The sequence below is a fragment of the Lagenorhynchus albirostris genome, chromosome 19, assembly GCF_949774975.1.
Source record: "Lagenorhynchus albirostris chromosome 19, mLagAlb1.1, whole genome shotgun sequence".
In the NCBI taxonomy this organism is placed as follows: Eukaryota; Metazoa; Chordata; class Mammalia; order Artiodactyla; family Delphinidae; genus Lagenorhynchus; species Lagenorhynchus albirostris.
Window position 1 is genome coordinate 2,021,724 of NC_083113.1, and position 21,400 is coordinate 2,043,123.

Genomic DNA, 21,400 nt, shown 5'->3' on the forward strand with positions numbered 1-21,400 from the left:
GCTTCTGCAGTAGGAGGTTCTGGTGTCCTGTAGTGGAGACTGCTCTGAGAGGGAGACTCTGGGACAGATAAATCTAATCCTTCCCAGGTCCTTACCAAGTTTCTTCTCAATGGTTCATATCCCTGCACCTTTGGATGGGAGTTAAGCACAGACCCATTTTCCCTAATGCCTGACCCAACCCAGCTTACCCTGAGGTTAACAAGTGGGGACATCTGGCGATATTTTTGTCTCTCTGTAGAATAAATCATCCATTTGTGTGCTTTACCATGTGTTGGGCAGGGTGGTGATGGAAGAAGAACAGCAAACAAATTCTAAATTTCTTTTATTAGGTTTGTTTTTGTAGTGGTTTGAGAAAAGCAACTCTGAAACTATTTTACAAGTATTTTAGAATTCAGCAAATTAGTATGTTTATTTTAGGGGTCTTAGCATTCTCGCTATTGAAGAGGGACATAAAAATACGGGGAGTCACAGATTGGAATGGGAGGTATTTCTGTGTATGTATATGCACCCATATACCTTTTTGTGTGTATCTATGTAAGTGTTTATACATGCGCCTTTATTTCCTAGCTCAGCAGTAGACAACCTAGTAGCAGTGAGCATACCTGGCACTCAGATTTGGTCCTGAATAGCATCCCCTACTAATATGAACCAGTTCTTTGGACCTGCAGAAATATGGCTGATTTCGGGGCTGATTTCAGGGTAGAAACCAGATGAGTTTATAACATCTTATACTGAAAATGATGAAGGCATGTCACAGGGATGGCAGGAACTTACCTGAAGGGACTATTATTGGCCACATCTGGGACAACATGAGCACCAAAAAACCCAAGGACAGCAGTAAGTCATAAAACAGGTGTTCACCAAGGCATCAGGGCAAGCCTCTCTGAAAAAGCCAACAAACCACAAGTGCAGAGGCTCCTAATGTGAGACCCCTCCCACCTCCCAATCCACCACAAAATAATGCAGGTGTTATTATCTCTGGCCAATCTTCACCTTGTCTCCTTCTCTCTATTCTGACTGACTTTGATGCTGCTCTTCCCAGCACATCTAATTTCCTTGAGGACAAGAAGCTACACAAGGATAGAAGCACAGGGAAAGGGAAGAGGATACATGTAATAAAGGGAGGGAGGACAGAACACCTGACCAAAGGACCAAGGCTATTGAGCTGCCTTGTCCTGTACAGCCACTCGCTGGCTACATGTGGCAAATGAGCACTTGAAATGTGGCTACAGCAAATTAAAATGTACTGTAAATGTAAAACACACACTGGATTTCAAAGACATAGTATAAAAAGAAAGCAAAATATCTCAATTGTGATTTTTTTGTATAAACAACATGTCAAAGTGGTAACATTTGGGATATATAGGGACAAATAGTAAATTAATTTCACCTGTTTCTTCTTTTTAAATGGGACTATTACAATATATTTAAAATTTACCGATGGGGCTTACACGTTGTGTCTATTGGAGAGTGCTGCTATGCACTACTTACTGATTTTCTTAAGTGTTTTTTTTTTCACTCTCATAGTTCTTTATTCACTTATTGTTTCCCCCCCACACACTAGAAGGTAACCTCAGTGAAGGCAGGACCTTGTCTGTCTTGCTGTATCCTCAGAGTGTATGACAGTGCCTGTAGTAGGGGTGTATAGACATTTAATTAGTGAACAATAAGTGATGTCTCTCCATCAGTTTGAATAATTTAGAGATGATTATGTTGGTATCATTAGTCATGATTATGTATACACCCAAGATGCATTTTTACTACTTACTTTGCAACTTCTGGTTACTGTTTCCATCAATCTAATTTATATTCCTCTCAGTCATCTCCCTCCCTTGCACACATTTACTGACTCTCCAGTGTGTGCTTTAAAAAACAATATTGTTTTATTACTACCAGCAGAAGTGGCCTGCATGGGGTGGTGGGTGTGCCTGGCTCAGGGTATGTGTGGGCTGTGAGGGGTAGATGATAATTGGGAGGCTGAAGGAAAGGGAGTGGGGCTGCAGGCCAGGCCCAAAGGCTCCTCTGATTTACTTCTGGGAAGAGGTAGACTTAATAAAGGAGTCATGGCAAGCTACGGCCAGGCCGCCAATACGATTAAGAAATTCTTGGAAATCTAGCTGCCCATCAGAGTCGAGGTCCAGTTTCTTCATCATGCAGTCAAGGACACTAGGGTCCTTCTGGTTCTTTGTGAAGGCACCCAGCTCTGTATTCATGAAGATAAGGAACTCGGCCTTGGAGAGTTTGCTGTTGTTACCGTCCCTTCCAGCATGCTTTTGGAAAACAGCAATCAGAAACTCAATGCACCATTCAGTCTCTGTAGGGCTGGATATTTTTACCATGTTCGGAGAGGAGCGAGGCACGGGGCTGCGAGCGGGGAGCGGCGCGGCAAGCCATGATTTTCTCACATGGTTTTTAAATGACTGAAATTAAGTCCAAAAAAGAGGGGGCATTCCACAAGCATACTGAGGAACAGTATTGGAAGACTATTTGCAACATGGTTTCCCCAAGGGAGAAATTTCAAGTTAACTGGAAGCTTATATCCTAGCACTGTGATTAGAAAAGTCAAACTGATTGTTATAACCCTAACTGATGGTTAGTGACCAAAACCAGCCAATGCAATTTACATATGGGTTCTAGTGAGGGTGACAAGTCACTGTTTAAGGATCACGGTTGTCAGGGTGACTGCTGTTAGTGGATTCAGGGTTCAGTGAAATACTATAGACTGCCTTCAAGTTAAATTTTATAAAAACAAAAGCTTATTAAACACCAGGATAAAGAATCAATGAAAAAACAACAGTTCAAAAGATTAACTTGTACATTTCTCAAGAGATAAATCTCGCAAAACATAAGGTTCCAACGTGGGTGTGCTCTTGCTCATAAGATGGTGGCTTAACAAAGAAAAAATCTTCCTCTTTTTGTGAAACAGCAACATCTGCATTTCTAATGCCTGTGAGTCCTGTAGAAAAATTTATAGCAAGAACAGAGCAGCAAAAGCCATCTCAGAATCTGCAAGACTCCATGGAAGTGGCTTTACCTTTCAAGTCTTCCTATACAAATCTTTTCAATTCCATTGCATATAAAGATTAACTTATTGCAATATAATGCATATAACTACTTTAAAATCTGTTTATAGTACATGGATACTTTGTCATATGGCATTCACATCTGTGAGGCTGGTGGCCATGTACCTTGACCAAAGAATTTACACAAATCAGAAAATTTTGTACTGAGACAGCTGAATATTCATGGTGATTCCATAAAGTGCCACTCTCATGTCTGGAACACTCTGCCATATTGTTTTTAGGGAATATCAGAGTCAAGTTGCACCATTCATAAGCAACCCCTGCCAAAAATGTAATGTACAATAATGATAAATTCTGACTGCGTTTGGTTCTTTTATATGAAAGGCATTCGCTGAGTTTGTCACCACTTTGAAAATCTCTGGTTTGGAATATGGTGAATCCTTAGAAGCCACCCCAGATCCACATTTTTTTCCATTTCTCTTTTGTAGGTTCTATAATGAAGCATTAGTGGCCACTCATGGCTGAAAGTCCTCAACAGTGATTAACTCCACACTTCCCTACTGTCTGGATGATCTGATATCCCGGGATGGATGACCCAGAGCTAGGTATTCCCACAATCATTTCCATAAATATGAACTCTCTGTGGGGGTGTAAGGAGTTTGCTGAGCATGAAGCCTTGTGTATAACGTTTGTGTTGTTTCTCAGGAGTATGACTGGGTCAAATCTAGTAAGCAATGCGCTATAGCTTAAGGCTTTGCTGGGTCCCAGAACATGTGGAGTGGGTCTACCCAGCATGAGTTCTCTGGTGCTTGGTAAGGGAGGAGCTGTGTGTGAAGGCTTTCCCGCAGTCCCTGCACTCATATGGCTTCTCTCCTGTGTGGATCCTCCGGTGCTGAGTGAGGTGGGTGCTCTGCCTGAAAGATTTTCCACAATCCTGGCACTCGTAGGGCTTTTCCCCAGTGTGTGTCCTCTCGTGCTGGCTGAGCGATGAGCTGTGGCTGAAGGATTTTCCACATTCGTTGCACCCATAGGGTTTCTCCTTGGTGTGAATCCTCTGGTGTTCTATGAGGAGGGAGCTTTGGCTGAAGGCCCTGCCACACTCATTACACTCATAGGGCTTCTCTCCCGTGTGGATCCTCTGGTGTTGAATGAGTGGCGCAAGCTGGCTGAAGGCTCTGCCACACTCGTTACACTCATAGGGCTTCTCCCCGGTGTGGATCCGCTGGTGTTTGGTCAGGGACGAGCTGTGGCTGAAGGCCTTCCCGCACTCGCTACACTCATAGGGCTTCTCCCCGGTGTGGATTCTCTGGTGCTGAGTGAGGTGTGTGCTCTGCCGGAAGGCCTTCCCGCACTGACTGCACGAGTAGGGCTTCTCACCCGTGTGTGTCCGCTCATGCTGGCTAAGCGATGAGCTGTGACTGAAGGTTTTCCCACACTCGTTGCACCCGTAGGGCTTCTCTCCTGTGTGGATCCTCCGATGCTCGGTCAGGAGCGTGCTCTGGCTGAAGGCCTTCCCGCACTCGCTGCACTCGTAGGGCCGCTCGCCTGTGTGTGTCCTCTGATGCTGAATCAGTGGTGTGATCTGGGTGAAGGCTTTTCCACATGCCTGGCACTCGTAGGGCTTCTCCCCCGTGTGGATCCGCTGGTGTTTGGTCAGGGACGAGCTGTGGCTGAAGGCCTTGCCGCATTCTCCACACTGGTAGGGCTTCTCCCCGGTGTGGATTCGCAGGTGCTGGGTGAGGTGGATGCTCTGCCGGAAGGCCTTCCCGCACTGACTGCACGTGTAGGGCTTCTCACCTGTGTGCGTCCGCTCATGTTGGCTGAAGGAGGACCTAAAACTAAAGGATTTCCCACATTCACTGCACTCGTAGGGCTTCTCACCTGTATGAGTTCTCTGGTGCTGGATCAGTGGGGCAATTTGGTTGAAGGTCCTCCCGCACTGAGTGCACTTATAAGGCTTCTCACCAGTGTGGATTCTCTGGTGTTTGGTAAGCGCTGAGCTGTTTCGGAAGCCTTTTCCACATTCGTGACATTCATAAGGTCTCTCTCCCGTGTGTGTTCGGTGGTGTTCGATGAGTGCTGAGCTGTGACTAAAGGCCTTTCCACATTCCTGACATCTGTAGGGCTTCTCTTTTGCACAGGTTTTCTGTTGAGTATCTGAGTCCGGATCCTCCCTCTTTCCATGTGTTCCCCACACGGGGGGGCCTTGCCTTTTAGGAGTCATTGGTCGAGTTGAGAGATCAGGCCTCAGACTCAAGTTTTCCCCAAACCCATTCCCCTGCTGCTTCTCCTGAGTGGGTGTCTTCACAGGCATGAAGGCAGACTGCACCACATGGCTATCTGGCCTCTTGCGACCCTGTTCCCAGTGGCCCTCAGCATTTTCACCCTTGGAGTTCCACAGACTTTCCCACAGGAACCTTTCTACCAAAGCATTATTGGGTATTTCTTCAGTTATGTCTTGCTTCACAGTTGATAGTTTGGTTTGTCTAGTTTCAAAGTCTAAAAGAAACAGAAAAATGGAAATGTCCCTTAATCCCAGTTCTGGGGGAAGAGTTTGTGGTGGCTAGGTGGGTGGATGAAAGAATAAAACTGATGGTTTTGAAAGGTCCAAGGCACAGGTGGCTTTGTCCATTAAAAAAAATAGAGTTTTGCAAATCAGAGAAGGAACAGGAGAGGGAGGAGAAGCACAGAGAATAACCAGGGGTGGGGGACTTGGTGTAGGGGTTTTCAGGGGGAGCACAGAGAATGAGGGTGGGAGACGGTGCTGAGGAGAGAGTTAGAATCCAGAGAAACTGCTGACAGACGCCCTGGGCCTGGAGTACTGCCAGCCCAGAGCAGAGCTCAATGGGCATGCTGAACGAACAAACAGATACATTTGCTCCTCCTCCTCCTTCATTTTGGCCCTCTCTGCACAGCCATGGCTTCGGTGTCCCCACCCTGACACCGAACTGGCCTAAAGGTGTGACATGGGCACCGTTCCCATTTATGTTACACTCTAGTGAAAAGCTAAAAATAAAAAAGGCCAAGCCAGATGTGGTTGGCAGAACAGTGGCTTCCAAATATATACACATCCTAATCTCTGGAAGCTTTGAATCTATGCTTACCTTACATGTCAAGGAGGAATTAGGCCGCTCATCATTTGACATTAGCAGTCATCTGTGATTGCCCTCATTGGCTTATCAGGGTGGGCCCAATGTAATCAAAAGAGTTCTTCAGTGTGAAAGAGAGAGGCAGGAGGGACATGATGTGAGAAGGCTTGACCAGCCATTGCTGACTTTGAAGATGGATAAGGCCTTGTGTCAAGGAATGTGGGCAGTCTCTAGAAGCTGGACAATGAAAGGAAACGGATTTTCCCCAAACCCTCCAGAAGAAACACTGCCCTGCTGACACTGTACTGTAGCCAAGGGAGACCCATTTTGGACTTCTGACCTCTAGAACTGTAAGGTAATTTGTGTTGCTTCAAGCCACTAAGTTTGTGGTAATTTGTCACAGCACCAATCCGAAGCTGATATAACTAAGTAAGGACTGGTTATTATTCGAGGCTAGGGAGACCCTGTTATAACCCCCCCCCACACACACTGGCCCATCCCTTATTAGGCCCTGGTGATGGGCCACTGCTTACATAGGTCAGGGCCTGTCGCCAGAGGGCCGGGACATTCCCACTCCCAACAGACTTGCCTGCTGGCCTCAGGAGCTGGACAAGAGGTATGAAGAGCAGAACTACCCAGCCAACCTACAGGCACATGGAAGAGCCCAGCCTGGATCCACCAGCACACAGATGCATGAGTCATAAGTGATTCTTTGGTTTAAACCACTGAGGCTGGAGTGTTTGTTACATGGCAAGAGCTGGCTGTTGCACTGCCTTGGTGGCCTTGTGCTTGCTGTTTCCTCTGCCTGGAGTTCTGTCCTCCCAGATTGTCTCATGGTCACATTGTTCTCATGGTTTAGCCTTCAGCTCACACACCACGTCCTTGGAGAGGCTAGCCCTCATCTCTCTGCTCAGTCCTCACCCCAATCCTAGTCTCTACCTCATCCCCTGCTTCCATTTCTCAGCATTCATCATAACCTGTAATCATCTTGTTCACTGTTATTATTATTATTTTAGCTATTTATCATGTGCTCCTCTCCCTCACCAAAAATGTAAATTCAGTGAAGATGGGAACTTGGTCTCACTCACAGCAAAATGGATGCTTGGTGAATGTTCCCTGAAAGACTGAGTAGTTAATTTGCTCTGAAGAATCAGGGCAGAAATGGAGAGAGAACCTGGGGGGTGAATGGGTTCCTCCCAGACCTGCAGGGTTTTCATCTCACCTGTGCACACACCTCGGGGGGCTCCCTTGTCCACCACCCACAGCTCCGCCTCGTGCTCCAACAGGGAGATGACGTCCGGCTTTGGGAGCCAGTGTCCTGCTCAGGGAGAAACCCATGGAGTGAGCATCTGTGTCCCAGGACCCTCCCCACCCCTCTGCCCACTCCACCCTCAGTCTTCCGGGACCCAAGTGGCTGGGGTTCCAGGAGGCCATGGTGTGGTAACAGCCTCTGACATTCCTTAGGGACCTCCTCCCCTCACTCAGTCCCTGACCCCATCCTTGGCCCCGGTGTGGCCAATCAGAGCTCTGCTTCATCCCGTGCCTGCTGGCAACAACGACCAGGCTGGAGGGGACCTGGCTGCCAAACCAAGACAACCCAGGGGCCTTCTATGGGTGCCCGGGACACAGAGCCTGCCTCTTCTGCTGGTCTCAAACCTGGGAGAGGCACCCTCTCAGCTGTCTTGTCACCTTCAGAGGGCCCCGTCTGCGAATGGAGGCAGAAAGGGGTATGGGGGCGGGCAGCAGAGGGGTCCCGACAGCACCATAGGAAGATCCAGGTCTACCTGGGGTTCTGTGGTCATGGGACCCGGTATGTCCCTCTTACCCCATGACTTTCTGCTTCTGGCATTGTTAGCTAGGGTCTGTCATTTGCAACCAAAACATCCTAATTGACATTCCCTGCACTGAAACAGGTCCCTGAAGGCCAGGTATTTGCTTTTATGGCCTAGATCTACTCCCACTTTTATCCCAGGAAAATTAGAATCTGTACTGTAGGCAGACCATCAGGGGCACAGGGGTGGCCTCACCCACAGAGGCAAGGAGCCCAAAGGTCTCCAGCATCACATCTCGGTACAGGGTCCTCTGGGCTGGCTCCAGCTGTCCCCACTCCTCCCAGGTGAACTCCACGACCACGTCCTCAAAAGTCACTTGCTCCTGAAACGTCACACATGAGCGTCCTCAGTGTCCCCAGCGTGGCTGCTAGTGGCAGCATCTGGTGAACGGGGGCCTTGGCCAAGTGGGTGGGAGGGTCTGGGGATTTGGATCAGGTTTTTACTGTGGGGCCTGGGAACCTGCTGGAGAAGAGTCTCTTGAAATGAGAAATGCTGCTGATGCGTTATCAATGAAGGGGAGGATGGTCCTGGCGTGTTGGGTTCACAGGAAGTGTGCTTGCGTGGGTAGCCCCTCCGAGAAGCAGCTGGGTCTGGGCAGCGGGGAAGGAGCATCTGGAAACTGTCAGGTTGGCTCCCTGCCTCACCCTTTGGCCAAAATAACATCCTGATGGGTCCAAGATGCATACATAATGAATGAAACAAAGCCCTCTTTAAGAGATGAGAGGGTCCATGCTGCCACGAGCACATTTTACAGAGACTGGGAAAGCTTAAGTGTCTTGCCCAAAGTTATAAAGTTAGTAAGCAGCAAATCCAAGGATTGAATCTGGGTGACTTTATTAAGAATCTGTTCACGTGTAAATTAAATTCAAGTACATGAAGATCCATGTATATGTAGAAAATCAGTGTGGTAGTGGGAGCATTTCAAAGCAATGGACACACCAGGGCAACTGGCCCTCTGTTAGGGGGAAAAATCAGTAGATCCCTACCTCACCATAAATAAAAATAAATTCCAGAAATATTAAAGAGATGAATATAAAAAAGGAAAAAGTTGGAAAAGTATAGGCCATGAATTTAATAAATGGGTGGTAGAGAAAGTCTTCACAAATAAAATATAAAACACTGAAAGTCAGAAAGAAGAAAATGAGTGTGGTAGGCAGAATTGTGTCACTACCATCCCTGGATTACATGGCAAGGAGGAATTAAGATGGCAGATGGTGGGACTTCCCTAGCGGTCCAGTGGTTAAGACTCTGTGCTTCCACTGCAGGCGGTATGGGTTCGATCCCTGGTCGGGGAACTAAGATCCCACATGCCATGGTGCAGCCAAAAAAAAAGATGGTTAGATGGCATTAAGGTTGCTAGTCTGCTGATCTTAAAATAAGGAGATTATCCTGGAATATCCTGGTGAGCCCAATATAATCACAAGGGTCTTTCAATGGGGAAGAGGCAGAAAAGTCAGCCTCACAGTAATAGTATGTGAGGAAGACTCAAATGGCCAAAGCTGGCTTTGAAGATAGAAGCAGGTCAGGAGCCAAGGAATGTGGGAGGCCTCTATAAGCTGGAAAAGGCAAGGAAGTGGATTCTCTCTTAGAGCTACCAGAAGGAACACAGCCCTGCTGACACCTTGATTTTAGCCCAGTGAGATGTACTACAGACTTCTGACCTCCAGAACCATAAAATAATAAATTGTGTGGTTTTAAGCCACTAAGTTTGCTAGGATTTGTTACAGAATCGACAGGAAAATAATACATTCAGCAATCAAAATTCATGACTTCTAGATGACAAAGCCTTTACAAGCCACTTCAAGGACCCATGACAGCAGAATGAATATTTGCACCATAAATGGAAGGAGAAGGATGAGTGGCCAGCACATGCAAAGAGCTGACAAATCAGTAAGTAAAAAGCAAACAAGAGGACAGAGAGTCTGGGCCTTCTGAGAAGAGGATGGCTTAGCACCCAGGCATGGATTACTTTCACAATTGGCAGGTTTTTAAAAATACATACACTTGTTACGCCAGCAATTCCACTTCCCCTCCATCTCCCCCTTCCCCCAAGAACCTTGCTCCCCTGCTGCAACGTCATAACAGGCAACTGGTAATGGCCTCGATGCCCATCGTGGCAGAGCAGCCAAAGTCAGGTTCTGGAAAATCTGCAGCCAAGCATAAGATGGGGGGCACTAATAGGCACAGCTGGGGAACAACCTTCCAGATGGAAAAATCCTGGATGGTGGGACGTTGCCAGCCCAGTGCCATTTATGTAAAAGGAAACAAAGCTCTAATTCTAATATTTGTCTGAAAATGTGTACATAAACACAGGAAAATGAGGCACGTGGAAGTGACAGCAGTGGCAGCTTTAGATGGAAGCCTGGGAGACGGGGCTGAGGAGCAAGGGGGACTTTATAAGTGCTGCTTGACATTTTTATAACGAGAATATCATTATGGGATATTATTTATTAAAAAAATAAATAAGCCAATTCATCAACCTAGAAATCACTATGAAACGTATCATGGTTTTGATACATTAAGAACTTTAAACTTGTGAACCTTAAAAACAAAATTCAGAGCAAACAGATAGATGGCGCTGAAAGATGCACGTGGATTGCTCACTTAATAACCCCAGGCCACGGGTGATCACATCCAACCACTGTTCACCCAAGGAGGACGCCAACGAAGTCACCCAAAATCACCCAGGGAGAAAGGGCTGAGCCAGGATTTGAACTTGGGTAGTCTGGGTCCAGCGCGTCCCCCTACTGGCCATGTGGCTGAACCACCTCCCTGAAAGACAAGTGAGAGAAAAACACACCCCAGGAGTCAGAATGGAAGTTCTGGGCTGGCAAGGAACTCGCATCCTCCTATCGGTTCCTCCTTGGACAAACAAGGACCCCTGAGATGTCACAGCAGCAGCGACTGAGGGAGGGGCACGAGGGAGCCCCAGGGAGGCTAGGAACTTCCTGTGCCTCAGCTGTACCATCCACTGGTGTCCATACATGCAGTTGCCAGGCTGCACACTCAGACAAATCTATGCTGTGCACAAATGACACCTGAATACACAGAAGAGGGGCTGGGGAGACAAAAAGCCAATGGAGAGTGGCCAGGAAAATGAAATGGGTGGGGGTCTCCAGTGGCAGGACCCCTGAGGACTGTTTCCTAGTCTTCAACTTTGGACATTTAGATAATGGGTTAATAGAACTACCATATGATCCAGCAATCCCACTCCTGGATATATATCTGAAGAAAACAAAAACAGTAATTCCAAAAGACACATGCACCCCAGTGTTCATAGCAGCTAAGTGTCCATCAACAGATGAATGGATAAAGAAGATGTGCCATGCACACACACAACACACACACACACACACACAATGGAATACTACTCAGCCATGAAAAATGAAAATTTGCCATTTGCAATGGCATGGATGTACCTGCAGGATACTATGTTTAGTGAAATAAGTGAGACAGAGAAAGACAAATACTGAGTATTATCTCCTATATGTGGAATCTAAAAAAATAAAGAAATGAATGAATATAATAAAACAAAAACAGACTCATAGATATAGAGAACAAGGCCAGTTTCTTCCATAATCAAGTGGGTAATTTATGATTCTCTTTAAGGCCCATGAGGTTTGGGCACAGACATCCTCCACAAAGGGATTTTCATCTCACAGAAGCAAGCACTATGGATGGCTAGTAGGGGAGATGCAAGGTCTATAGACTTTGGCCATGTGGGTGGGAGTGAGGCACACAAGGTGGCCCACATCCTGGACCCTGGTCTACCAGGCAGAATCCGCCTCTGCTAGAATTTCTCCCACCAGAACTGGGCATCTGGGAGGTGACGCTGTGAAGACCCGGCCCTGGATCCACATGATGGAGATTCAAACTCCAGCACCAGCTGTCTTTTAACTGCACTGTGCCTCCCTGCCCTCATCTGCAAGTTACTGGGAGCTTCCTGAAGGCTGTTGGGAGGAGTGAGGGAATTCACAGGAAGTGTGTACCCTTGGCCCGGTGCATAGTGGGTGGTTTACCTGAGGACCCACCGTTCAAACAGCTGTGCTGGGGGGCCCGGGGAGATTTTATTTTCTCTCACCAACCCTCCCTGCTTGCTCCACACCTTCCAAACTCATTAGGTCTCGCTCAGTGGTTATCTGCGGAGTCCTAGGTGCAGGTCACCGTTCAGGCCGTGGAAACAGGACACACAGCCCGCCTCCTGGTGCTTGTATGCTAGTTGCAGGGTCGGGGAGCTGGCAAAAATGAAAACCCCAGGAGAGGCCAGTGCTCTGGAGAAAATGGGGGGATGCTGCTGGGCAGCCACACAGGGATCTGAAGGAGGAGCCATGAAGGCAGCAGGATGTGTGCTGGGCACTGGGGACCTCAGGGGGCAGGTGGTCTGCGCCAGGCCAGGGGTCCTGAGCTCACGCCTGCCTCAGCCACTCCCAGTTGCGTGACTTGCCCCTGTGCCTTGATCTCCTCCTCATCCCACCTCGTGGGACTGATGAGGGGGCTGAACAGAGTGATGTGTCCAGCACTGACCAGAGTTCCAAACATTCATTGTTCACCCATTCACTGTACACCTACTGTGTGCCGGGCCTTTGCACGTGGCCAAAATGGCCAGAACTGCTTCCTAAGGCCCCAGGCCCCTGAAGCCGGCCTAGGAGACCCGGTTCTCAGTCTTCCTGCCACACGTGTGCCTGGTCTTCATGTTAGGTGCCTGGCGTGCTCCCACCTCCAGGCCTTTTCTCATGCTGTTCCCTCCACCTGGAACATTCTCCCTATGGGCCCTGGCCTCACCCTGTCCTTTCTTGCAGGTCTGTTTGGGGGCCACTTCCTCAGAGAGGCCTCCTGGGCTGTACTGGTTAATGCCTGGTCCCCAAGTCCACCCTCTTCTGGGCCTCATTTCCCTGCCCAACGCTTGGCAGGTTTACATTCCTCATATGGTCTGTGAGCCCCCGGGGATGGAGATTTCTGCTCATCTTGTCTGTTCCTCTACTTGGAGTACCTGGAACAGTGCCTGGAATGGTGCCTGCTCATTAGCAGTGCTCAGTACAGGTTGGCCAAGTGACTGGATGAAGAGAGTGAGCTGGGAGAACAGACCTAGAGCCCTGTGTTGAGAAAGTGCCAGACACATCAGTGGGATGGATGAACCATGTCTGCCAGGGTGGCACGGAGCGGGGGGGAATCCAGGAGGTCTTCTCGGAGGTGGTGAGGTAAGAAGTGGAGGAGGACATGGAGCTGATTAAAGCACTTTCCTGGTGAGGGCAGAGGCCCTGAGGGCAGAACGAGCCTGGTGGGGACCATAGGTAGAGCCTGGGAGGCCTGAGAGTGAGGTGGTGGTGTACTCACCGGGTCCCTGGCAGTGAGGAGCCCAGCGGTCATTCCCTCCTCCTTGGGCCTCTTGCAGGAACTGCCAGCTCCTCGGCAGGCAGTTCTAGGGGGAAAGGGGATGTGAGAGACTGGACAAGTGACAGGTGACCAGTAACCCCAGGCCCTGGAAGCCCTGTGTGCAGGTGGAAGGAGCTCAGCACCCAGGCCAAACTCAACAGCAGTGCAACCTCAGCTTGGCATTTCCCGAGCTCCTGCTGTGCACCCAGGTGCTAGTCCAGGCACTGCTGAAGTATGAGCTCAAATTTTCCTTACCCATTCCAGACAGGAAAACTGACCGCCAGGTGGGCAAGGAGCACAGTCTGGGTTGCACAGATGATTTCCAGGGTGATGACTTACTGTGACAGAAAGCCAGACAGTACGGGGGTCTTGGGCACTGTATGGTGTGCGTCAGCTTCCCTCTCATAAAATGATGGTGGTGACCCAAGACAGAGCTTATGGGAATTAAAATGTGAAAACGGCTGGAAATGGAGCCCAGCAGGCAGCAGAATACACAGGAAGGCGATTGTTGCTGGGAGGGAAGACTCTTGCTTCAGTCAGCATCTGTTTAGCATCTACTACGTGCACGGCCCAATTCCCAGTGATTTACAAGCCGTTGCCTGGCTGAATGCCTAAAATGAAAGTCAGGCCAAAGGCAGGACGTGTTTCCCTTCTCTCTGTAATGTCCCTTGACGACCCTGCCTATGCACCCCTGATTCTGCCCCATCCAGCTTGTGCTCCGTTGTCTTCATTGCAGTTTCCTGGATGGGAGTTATCTTGTTTAGTGATGTTTTATGGGCTTATCATCATCTCCCTGACTCTCCTGTGGCATCCAGTGTGGAGACAATGTTGGGGGGCTCTAGGATATAAGATGGGCCTGGCACCCAGGACATATAAATACCTGCTTGTTGAATTAATGATGGAGCCTGAATGGTGCCTGGCATGCAGTCGGTGCTCAATAAGATTTTAATACAATGAGTCTGTTTCCTGGGTCCCAGGTGGCTAGGATCAAAATCTGGTGCTTTGGCTCTCCCTCTCTTTCATTCTTTAGACATAAGTCCCTCAGGAAGGTGAAGCTCCAGAGATGACATTGTGGTGGGGCCTCGGCCTTACTCACTCTCCAAACCCTGGACGTCCCGCAAAAAAAGGGAAGGGACGCAGGTCAGGCTGGCTCCAGGCTCTGAAGGGTCCGGCCAGCCAATCTCTTACTATGCTCGCGAAGCCAGAGACCCCAATGCCTTCCACCAAAGCCAGTACCCAACCCCTGCCCCAAGCCCTCCTCTCGAACCCTGAGACCACCCCGCAACCCCCTACCCAAACCGGGCCCCGCCCACTCGGCCCCGCCCATACTACCCCCAGCGACCCGCCCTGGGCCCAAAGCAGCAGAAGAGACGAGACACAGACGCGCGCCGTTAGGTACACACCCGGGCCGGGGCCCCATAGAAGACCTTGGACCCGCTCCCGGCTCGGCCTCCGCAGCCCCTGCCACCCCCAATCTCACTTACCCACCGGACTGTAGGACAAAGGCCACGGCAGCCACCAACCAACCTGCGCCTGCGCAAGACCGCCACGGGCCGCTACTGCGCCTGGGTGGGCGGGCGCCGAACTACATCTCCCAGAGGGCGGCACGTGCACTTCCGTTCGTCTCCCTGGTTGCCCCGCTCCCGCCCGGGGCGAGACTGAGCGGTTCGGAGCCTTTTTTTTTTTTTTTTTTTTTTGTTCGGAGCCCTTTTGCTGCGCTCCATGGAACGGAGGAGGAAGGCTGTACCGCCAAAGGGCCGGGACTGCGCCTGAGCGAAGGGCGCTGAACTACATCTCCCAGAGGGCCACGCGCGGCTCCCTGCGCATCTGTCCCCTCCCGTTGGATTCATTAAGGACAGGAGTTCGAGTCCTGACGCCTGTACCTGTATCACCGTCAAAAATATTCCCTACCCGCTGATGTGTGAGGAGCCTTATGACCGTGGCGCCGGCGCTCAGCGGGTGATTAGCTGGGGGGACTAATTTTGGCAGAGGGTTCAGGAGTGAAAGGGAGCAATCCCTGGATGGGCTCTCTTGGTAACAGACTCCTTTGTGTTCTCTATTTCTTGCTTAAAGAAAAACTTTAGGGCTTCCCTGGTGGCGCAGTGGTTGAGAGTCCGCCTGCCGATGCAGGGGACACGGGTTCGTGCCCCGGTCCGGGAAGATCCCACATGCCGCGGAGCGGCTGGGCCCGTGAGCCATGGCCGCTGAGCCTGCGCGTCCGGAGCCTGTGCTCCGCAACAGGAGAGGCCACAACAGTGAGAGGCCCGCGTACTGCAAAAAAAAAAAAAAAAAGAAAGAAAGAAAAACTTTAGTCCACTGAACCTTCCTGGAGTTTCAAAATGTTTGGCTTGAAGGTTAATGATCGGAGGAGTGAAAGCAAGCAGAGACAAAGAACAGAAATCCAGCTGGAGAACTTGTAACAATTTAAATAATGGATCAGTCATATAGCAGGGACCTTTAGTTCCCTCCTGAAGAACATAGATACCAATGTCAGACTTGCATTCCTAAGTGGTTTTTACAGAAACCAAACTCCCATCAGATGGAAACTGCTGACCATAAGCACATAGACTCCAGGCCAGTTGGAACGAGAAGGTTGATGATGTTGACTCCGAAAACATCATCCTGTTACCTCGCCACCAACCAATCAGAAGAAAGTCCGTGAGCTGCAACCCTTACCCCAATGTTGCCTTTAAAAACCCTTCCCTGAAAGCCAAGGGGGAGTTCAGGTCTTTTGAGCATGAGCTACCTGTTCTCCTTGCTTGGTGCCCTGAAATAAACACTACACTTTTCTTCACCACACCTGGTGTCATTAGATTGGCACGTAGGGCAAGTAGACACAAGTTCAGTTTGGTAACAATATTGGAAACTATACTGTAAACTTTATTGTTGTAAAACAAACCAGTGTTTAAAAATATATTAAAAATTGAAATGAGAGACTTCCCTCGTGGTCCAGTGGTTAAGAATCCACGCTTACATTGCAGGGAGCGTAGGTTTGATCCCTAGTTGGGGAACTAGGATCCCACATGCTGTGTGGCCCGGCCAAAAAGTATAAAAAAAAAAAAAAGAAATAAAAAATTCACAAAAACTTCAAACACAAGAGCAGTTTACATTTTGCCACACTAACCCAGGCTTGAACAGTTGCCAGTATTTAGTACATGGTTATAAGAAACATCACAGGCTAGACACTTGAACATTTTAAAACTACTTTATACATTGCTATGTAATTGTCAAAATGGTGCATTTCAACAGCAGCACAATATTCAAAGCTGATGTGCCCTCACATGATTGCATTCGCCATTTGGTGAACACTGACCAAGGCCTACCAGGTGGCAGGTCCAGGGTACAGCAGCCAAGTGTACAAGGTGAGAACATTCACCATTCCCCCACTTGAGTTGGACTTATTTTCACTAATGCGGGTGGAACATCTGTGGAGTAGTGAATGGAAAGAATCTAACCATGGCTGAGCCATGTGCCTTTGCTCTTTTTTTTTTTTTTTTTTGCCTTTGCCCTTTTAAGAAGGGACTGATTGATTCCGATCAGTTGGGGCTTGCATGATGGATCTGAAGCTGAGAAAAATGTTTCAGGACAAGGGCATTTCTTTCTTTGACTGAAACAACTATTTCTTTGGAAAAACTCTGACTCTGAAAACAGGAGAGAAGACAATAAGAATTCTTATGTTAGGAAAAAACCTAGCTGGTTACATCTTCTTTTTTTTTTTTTTTTTTTTTTTGCGGTACACGGGCCTCTCACTGTTGTGGCCTCTCCCATTGCGGAGCACAGGCTCCGGACGCTCAGGCTCAGCGGCCATGGCTCACGGGCCCAGCCGCTCCGCGGCATGTGGGATCCTTCCGGACCGGGGCACGAACCCGTGTCCCCTGCATCGGCAGGCGGACTCTCAACCACTGCGCCACCAGGGAAGCCCCTGGTTACATCTTCTTTACACGTACAGAGACACGTGAAAAGATTTGGCTGGTTCACGTGTGAGTGAAAGACTTTAAATCTTGTAAGCTCTATAACAGTGGTTATTATGAGGAGACATGACAGATGGCTCAAAATTGGAATGCACTGATGTAAACGAAGCAAAGCCAAGCTTAGCAGCTTTTCTTTAAAGGTGTCCTGTACATTCAGAGACTATAAGCTTTAAAATGTACATAAAACGTCAGTTATCACTTCCCTCACCCGCAAATCCAAATGCAAAAAAAGACTCAATTTTGTTTTTCCTGTTAACTTTTTTTTTTTTTTTTTTTTTGCGGTACGTGGGCTTCTCACCGCTGTGGCCTCTCCCGTTGCGGAGCACAGGCTCCGGACGCACAGGCTCAGCAACCATGGCTCATGGCACATGGGGTCTTCCCGGACCGGGGCACGAACATGTGTCCCCTGCATCGGCAGGCGGACTCTCAACCACTGCGCCACCAGGGAAGCCCTCCATTAACTTTTTCTTCCACAAAATGTGTACCCTTGTCTCCCCAGTTTCCTTTTACCAGATCATGAAGCATGAATACACTTGTCATGATGAAATCTTTTTCCCAGAGGTCTGGGCAGAGTCCTGGTGACGAGCTGTTGGTGGAGCCGTGCCAGGTTTGCCTGCCCATGAGGGCACAACCCAGCCCTGACGTTGGGCCAGGTCGCCCTGCTCAGCTCCCCTTGGATTTGCCCCTCTGTCCCCTGCCTCTGACCATCTAATTCTTGTTTTTTCCCAACCAACTTTCACAAGCTTAAAGGCCTGCAGGGGCTGGTTTTTTCCTAAAGGGGCTGATACTAATGGCTCCAGCCAAGTGGTGTCACAGGGACAGGTAAGCCCAGTGTCCCGGGTCTGGATTTCTCAAAAGAAGCCAAAAGTCTGCATTTGTGTGTGAAACCTCTTGATTTTTAAAAGCTGGCAGGGATTCAAAGTTTTAAAAAACACTCTGCCAGTCAAATAACATATACTGAAGGCTACCTCTGAGCTGACCTCACCCTCCAGACCACGACGTCACCACTGGCTGGGTCTTTTTGAGCCCAGTCTTTCTCCAACCACAGGGGGATGCCTCCATTTATCTGTGACAGGACCCACCATGAGCAGCTGCGTTACAAATCAGTGAAACTTTCAAGGAATTCTATAATCGTATCCTGGAAAGCACAACTGCATTAGTCTGCATTTTTGTTAATTTGTTTGATATGTACATCTAAATATACCACAATGTTTACATAGCCCTGTGGATACATTTTTTCCTTTAAAAAAAAAAAATCATTTCGGGAGCCTCAAAACCTAGCAGTGCCCAGCCGTCCTCTGACCCCAGAGGCCCTGGCTGGGGTGGGGAAGAGTCCTCCGGTGCATGAGATGATGAGGGCCAGCAGTGCATTGCAGCACCCAGGACCAGTCTCAGCAGCTGCTGAGCTCAGACCCCGGGGTGCGGAGTCTGAAGCCTCTAAGGGAAGCCGGGCTCTGGGGGGCTGTGTGAGGAAGGGCTGATGGCGGGAGGGAGCTGGGATGGGGTGGTGCAAAATTATTCTGCTTTCAGGTTGGGGATACGTGGAATGGTGTGTTTGGCTGGATTCTGGATTTTTTGTTTCTTGCTAAACACTAGGTTTGATTGTAAAACAAACACCGTTGAATTCTGTAATAGTCACCAGAGAACCCGCCGTCCACAAGGGGGAAGGCAGGACTCCCTTCGCTCTTCTGTCTTGTATGTGACACCCTGAGACCCTCAACAGCAGTGAGTCCTGCATCCTCCTCAGTGGCTGTGACCGTGACCAAGGATGCAGAGGGACTGAATGAGTGAGAAGACCAGGACGTGTGTGTGTTGGGGGGTACGTTAGGGCATGTTTAGTACCTCCTCCCCACTTGGAGGCATGGGCTGCCATCCAGAGTTGTCTAGATACGCATGCTTCGGCTGGGCACCGACACCAGGACATTCCCAGGCCCTGTCTGTACCTCCAAATACAAGAAACATCCTGAAAGTCTCGTGGACCTGGGCTTTGATCATTACAGAGACTGCGAAGGGCAGTGAGTGGGACCTGGGGACCCAGATCTATCGTCTAACCAACGAAGAAAAGCAAAGAAGAGTAATGGGGAAATGTGACTGCCAACTGGTTATTTATTACTTTCAGGGACAGCAATGTGGGGGACAGTCAGGAAATGGGTAAACATGGTCAAAATGTACAAACTTCCAGTTATAAAATAAGTCCTGGAGATGTAATGTACAGCATGATGACTATAGTTAATAGTCATAATACAGGCATCGCCCTTTATGGGGGTGAGAGGGGATGCATTCTAAGACCCCCTAATGGATGTCTGAAGCCACAGATAGTACCAAACCATATATATACTATGTTTTGTCCTATACATACATACCTATGATAAAGTTTAATTTATAAATTAAGAGATTAACAACAATAACTAATAATTAAATGGAACAATTATAACAATAGGCTGTAATAAAAGTTATGTGAAGGGAATTCCCTGGCGGTCCAGTGGTTAGGACTCTGCGCCCTCTCTGTGGAGGCTGGGGGTTCGAGCCCGCAAACTGCAAGGCGCGGCCAAAAAAAAAAGTTAGGTGAATATGGTCTGTCTCTCTCAAAATGTTGTACTGCACTCACCTTTTCTCTTGTGATGTGAGACGATACAATGCCTACAGGGTGAGATTAAAGAGAAATGAAAGACATAGGTGTCATAACCTAGCGTTAGGATACTGCTATTGACCTCCTGGTGATACTTCAGGAGGAGGATCATTTGCTTCGGGTGATCCAGGATCATCATGTGATGATGTAGATGGTTGGGTATCCGAGGCAAGAACGGAGCAGGACTGCTGAGAGTTCATCACGCTACTCAGAAAGATGTGCAACTTAAAACTTACGAATTGTTTATTTCTGGAAAATTTCCTTTTAGATTTTTGGACCACAGTTGACCTCGGGCAACTGAAACCATGGAGAGTAGAAGCTTGGATAAAGAGGGACCACTGTATTGTATATTTGAAATTTCCTAAGGGAGTAGATCTTAAAAGTTCTCATCACAAGAAAAAGTTTTGTAAGTACAGGCAGACCTCGGAGATATTTCGGGTGTGGTTCCAGACCACGGAAATAAAGTAAATGTTGCATAAAGCAAGTCACACAAATTTTTTGGTTTCCCAGTGTATATAAAAGTTATGTTTACACTATACTGTAGTCTATTAAGTGTGCAATTGCATTATGTCTAAAAGCACAATATGCATACCTTAATTAAAAATACTTTATTGTTAAAAAATGCTAAACATCATGTAAGACTTCAGTGAGTCCTAGTAGTAACCTGAAAGATCATTGATCACAGATACCATAACAAATATAATAATAATTAAAAAGTTTAAAATATTTCGACAATTACCAGAATGTGACTTAGAGACATGAAGTGAGCAAATGCTGTTGGAAAAATGGTGTCAATAGACTTGCTCCAATGCAGGGTTGCCACAAACTTTCAATATGTAACAAATGCAATATCTGCAAGTGGCAATAAAGCAAAATATGCCCGTGCATGTATGGCGATGAATGTTAGCTAGATATATTGTGGTGATCATTTCATAGTACAGTAGTCCCCCTTATTTGAGATTTCACTTTCCGTGGTTTCAGTGACCCTGGATCAGTGGCATTCTGAAGACATTAAATGGAAAATTCCAGAAATATGAAACAGTTCGTAAGTTTTAAATTGCAGGAGACGACATTCACCTAACTTTTATTACAGGATATTGTTATAGTTGTTCGATTTCATGATTAGTTATTGTTTTAACCTCTTACTGTGCCTAATTTATAAAGTAAATTTTCTCAAAGGTATGTATGTATAGGGACAGAACATAGTGTACATGGGGTTCAGTACTGTCCGTGATTTCAGGCATCCACTGGGGGTCTTGAAATGTATGCACCTTGAGTAAGGGGAGACCACTGTATATAAAAATGTTGGATCACTATGTTGTACAACTGAAACTAATGTAGAAAGAACGAAAGAAAGAAAGAAAGAAAAGAAAAGCAAGAAAGAAAGAAAAGAAAGAAAGAAGGAATTCATCAAGCCCAGGCCTTCCTTGCTGTGCGTGGAGATGGCGTGTGAGCACGTCTATGGGGAGAATCCAGGATGGAA

General features: G+C 48.0%; 2 protein-coding genes across 2 annotated transcripts; both read right to left on the minus strand.

Moving 5' to 3' along the window:
• Nucleotides 1–335: 335 nt before the first annotated feature.
• On the minus strand, nucleotides 336–2,887 carry LOC132509562 (protein S100-A11-like). Its single transcript, XM_060130707.1, has one exon. It carries the CDS (start codon nucleotides 2,337–2,339, stop codon nucleotides 2,028–2,030), a length of 312 nt encoding a protein of 103 aa, XP_059986690.1. The 5' UTR covers nucleotides 2,340–2,887; the 3' UTR covers nucleotides 336–2,027.
• Nucleotides 2,888–3,029: 142 nt separating this feature from the next.
• ZNF135 (zinc finger protein 135) lies at nucleotides 3,030–14,930 on the minus strand. The gene is made up of 5 exons (XM_060130697.1): nucleotides 14,802–14,930; nucleotides 13,279–13,363; nucleotides 8,140–8,266; nucleotides 7,335–7,430; nucleotides 3,030–5,522 (listed from the first exon to the last, which is right to left on the minus strand). Exons 2-5 carry the CDS (start codon nucleotides 13,309–13,311, stop codon nucleotides 3,808–3,810), a joined length of 1,971 nt encoding a protein of 656 aa, XP_059986680.1. The 5' UTR covers nucleotides 13,312–13,363; nucleotides 14,802–14,930; the 3' UTR covers nucleotides 3,030–3,807.
• Between the last annotated feature and the right edge of the window lie 6,470 nt (nucleotides 14,931–21,400).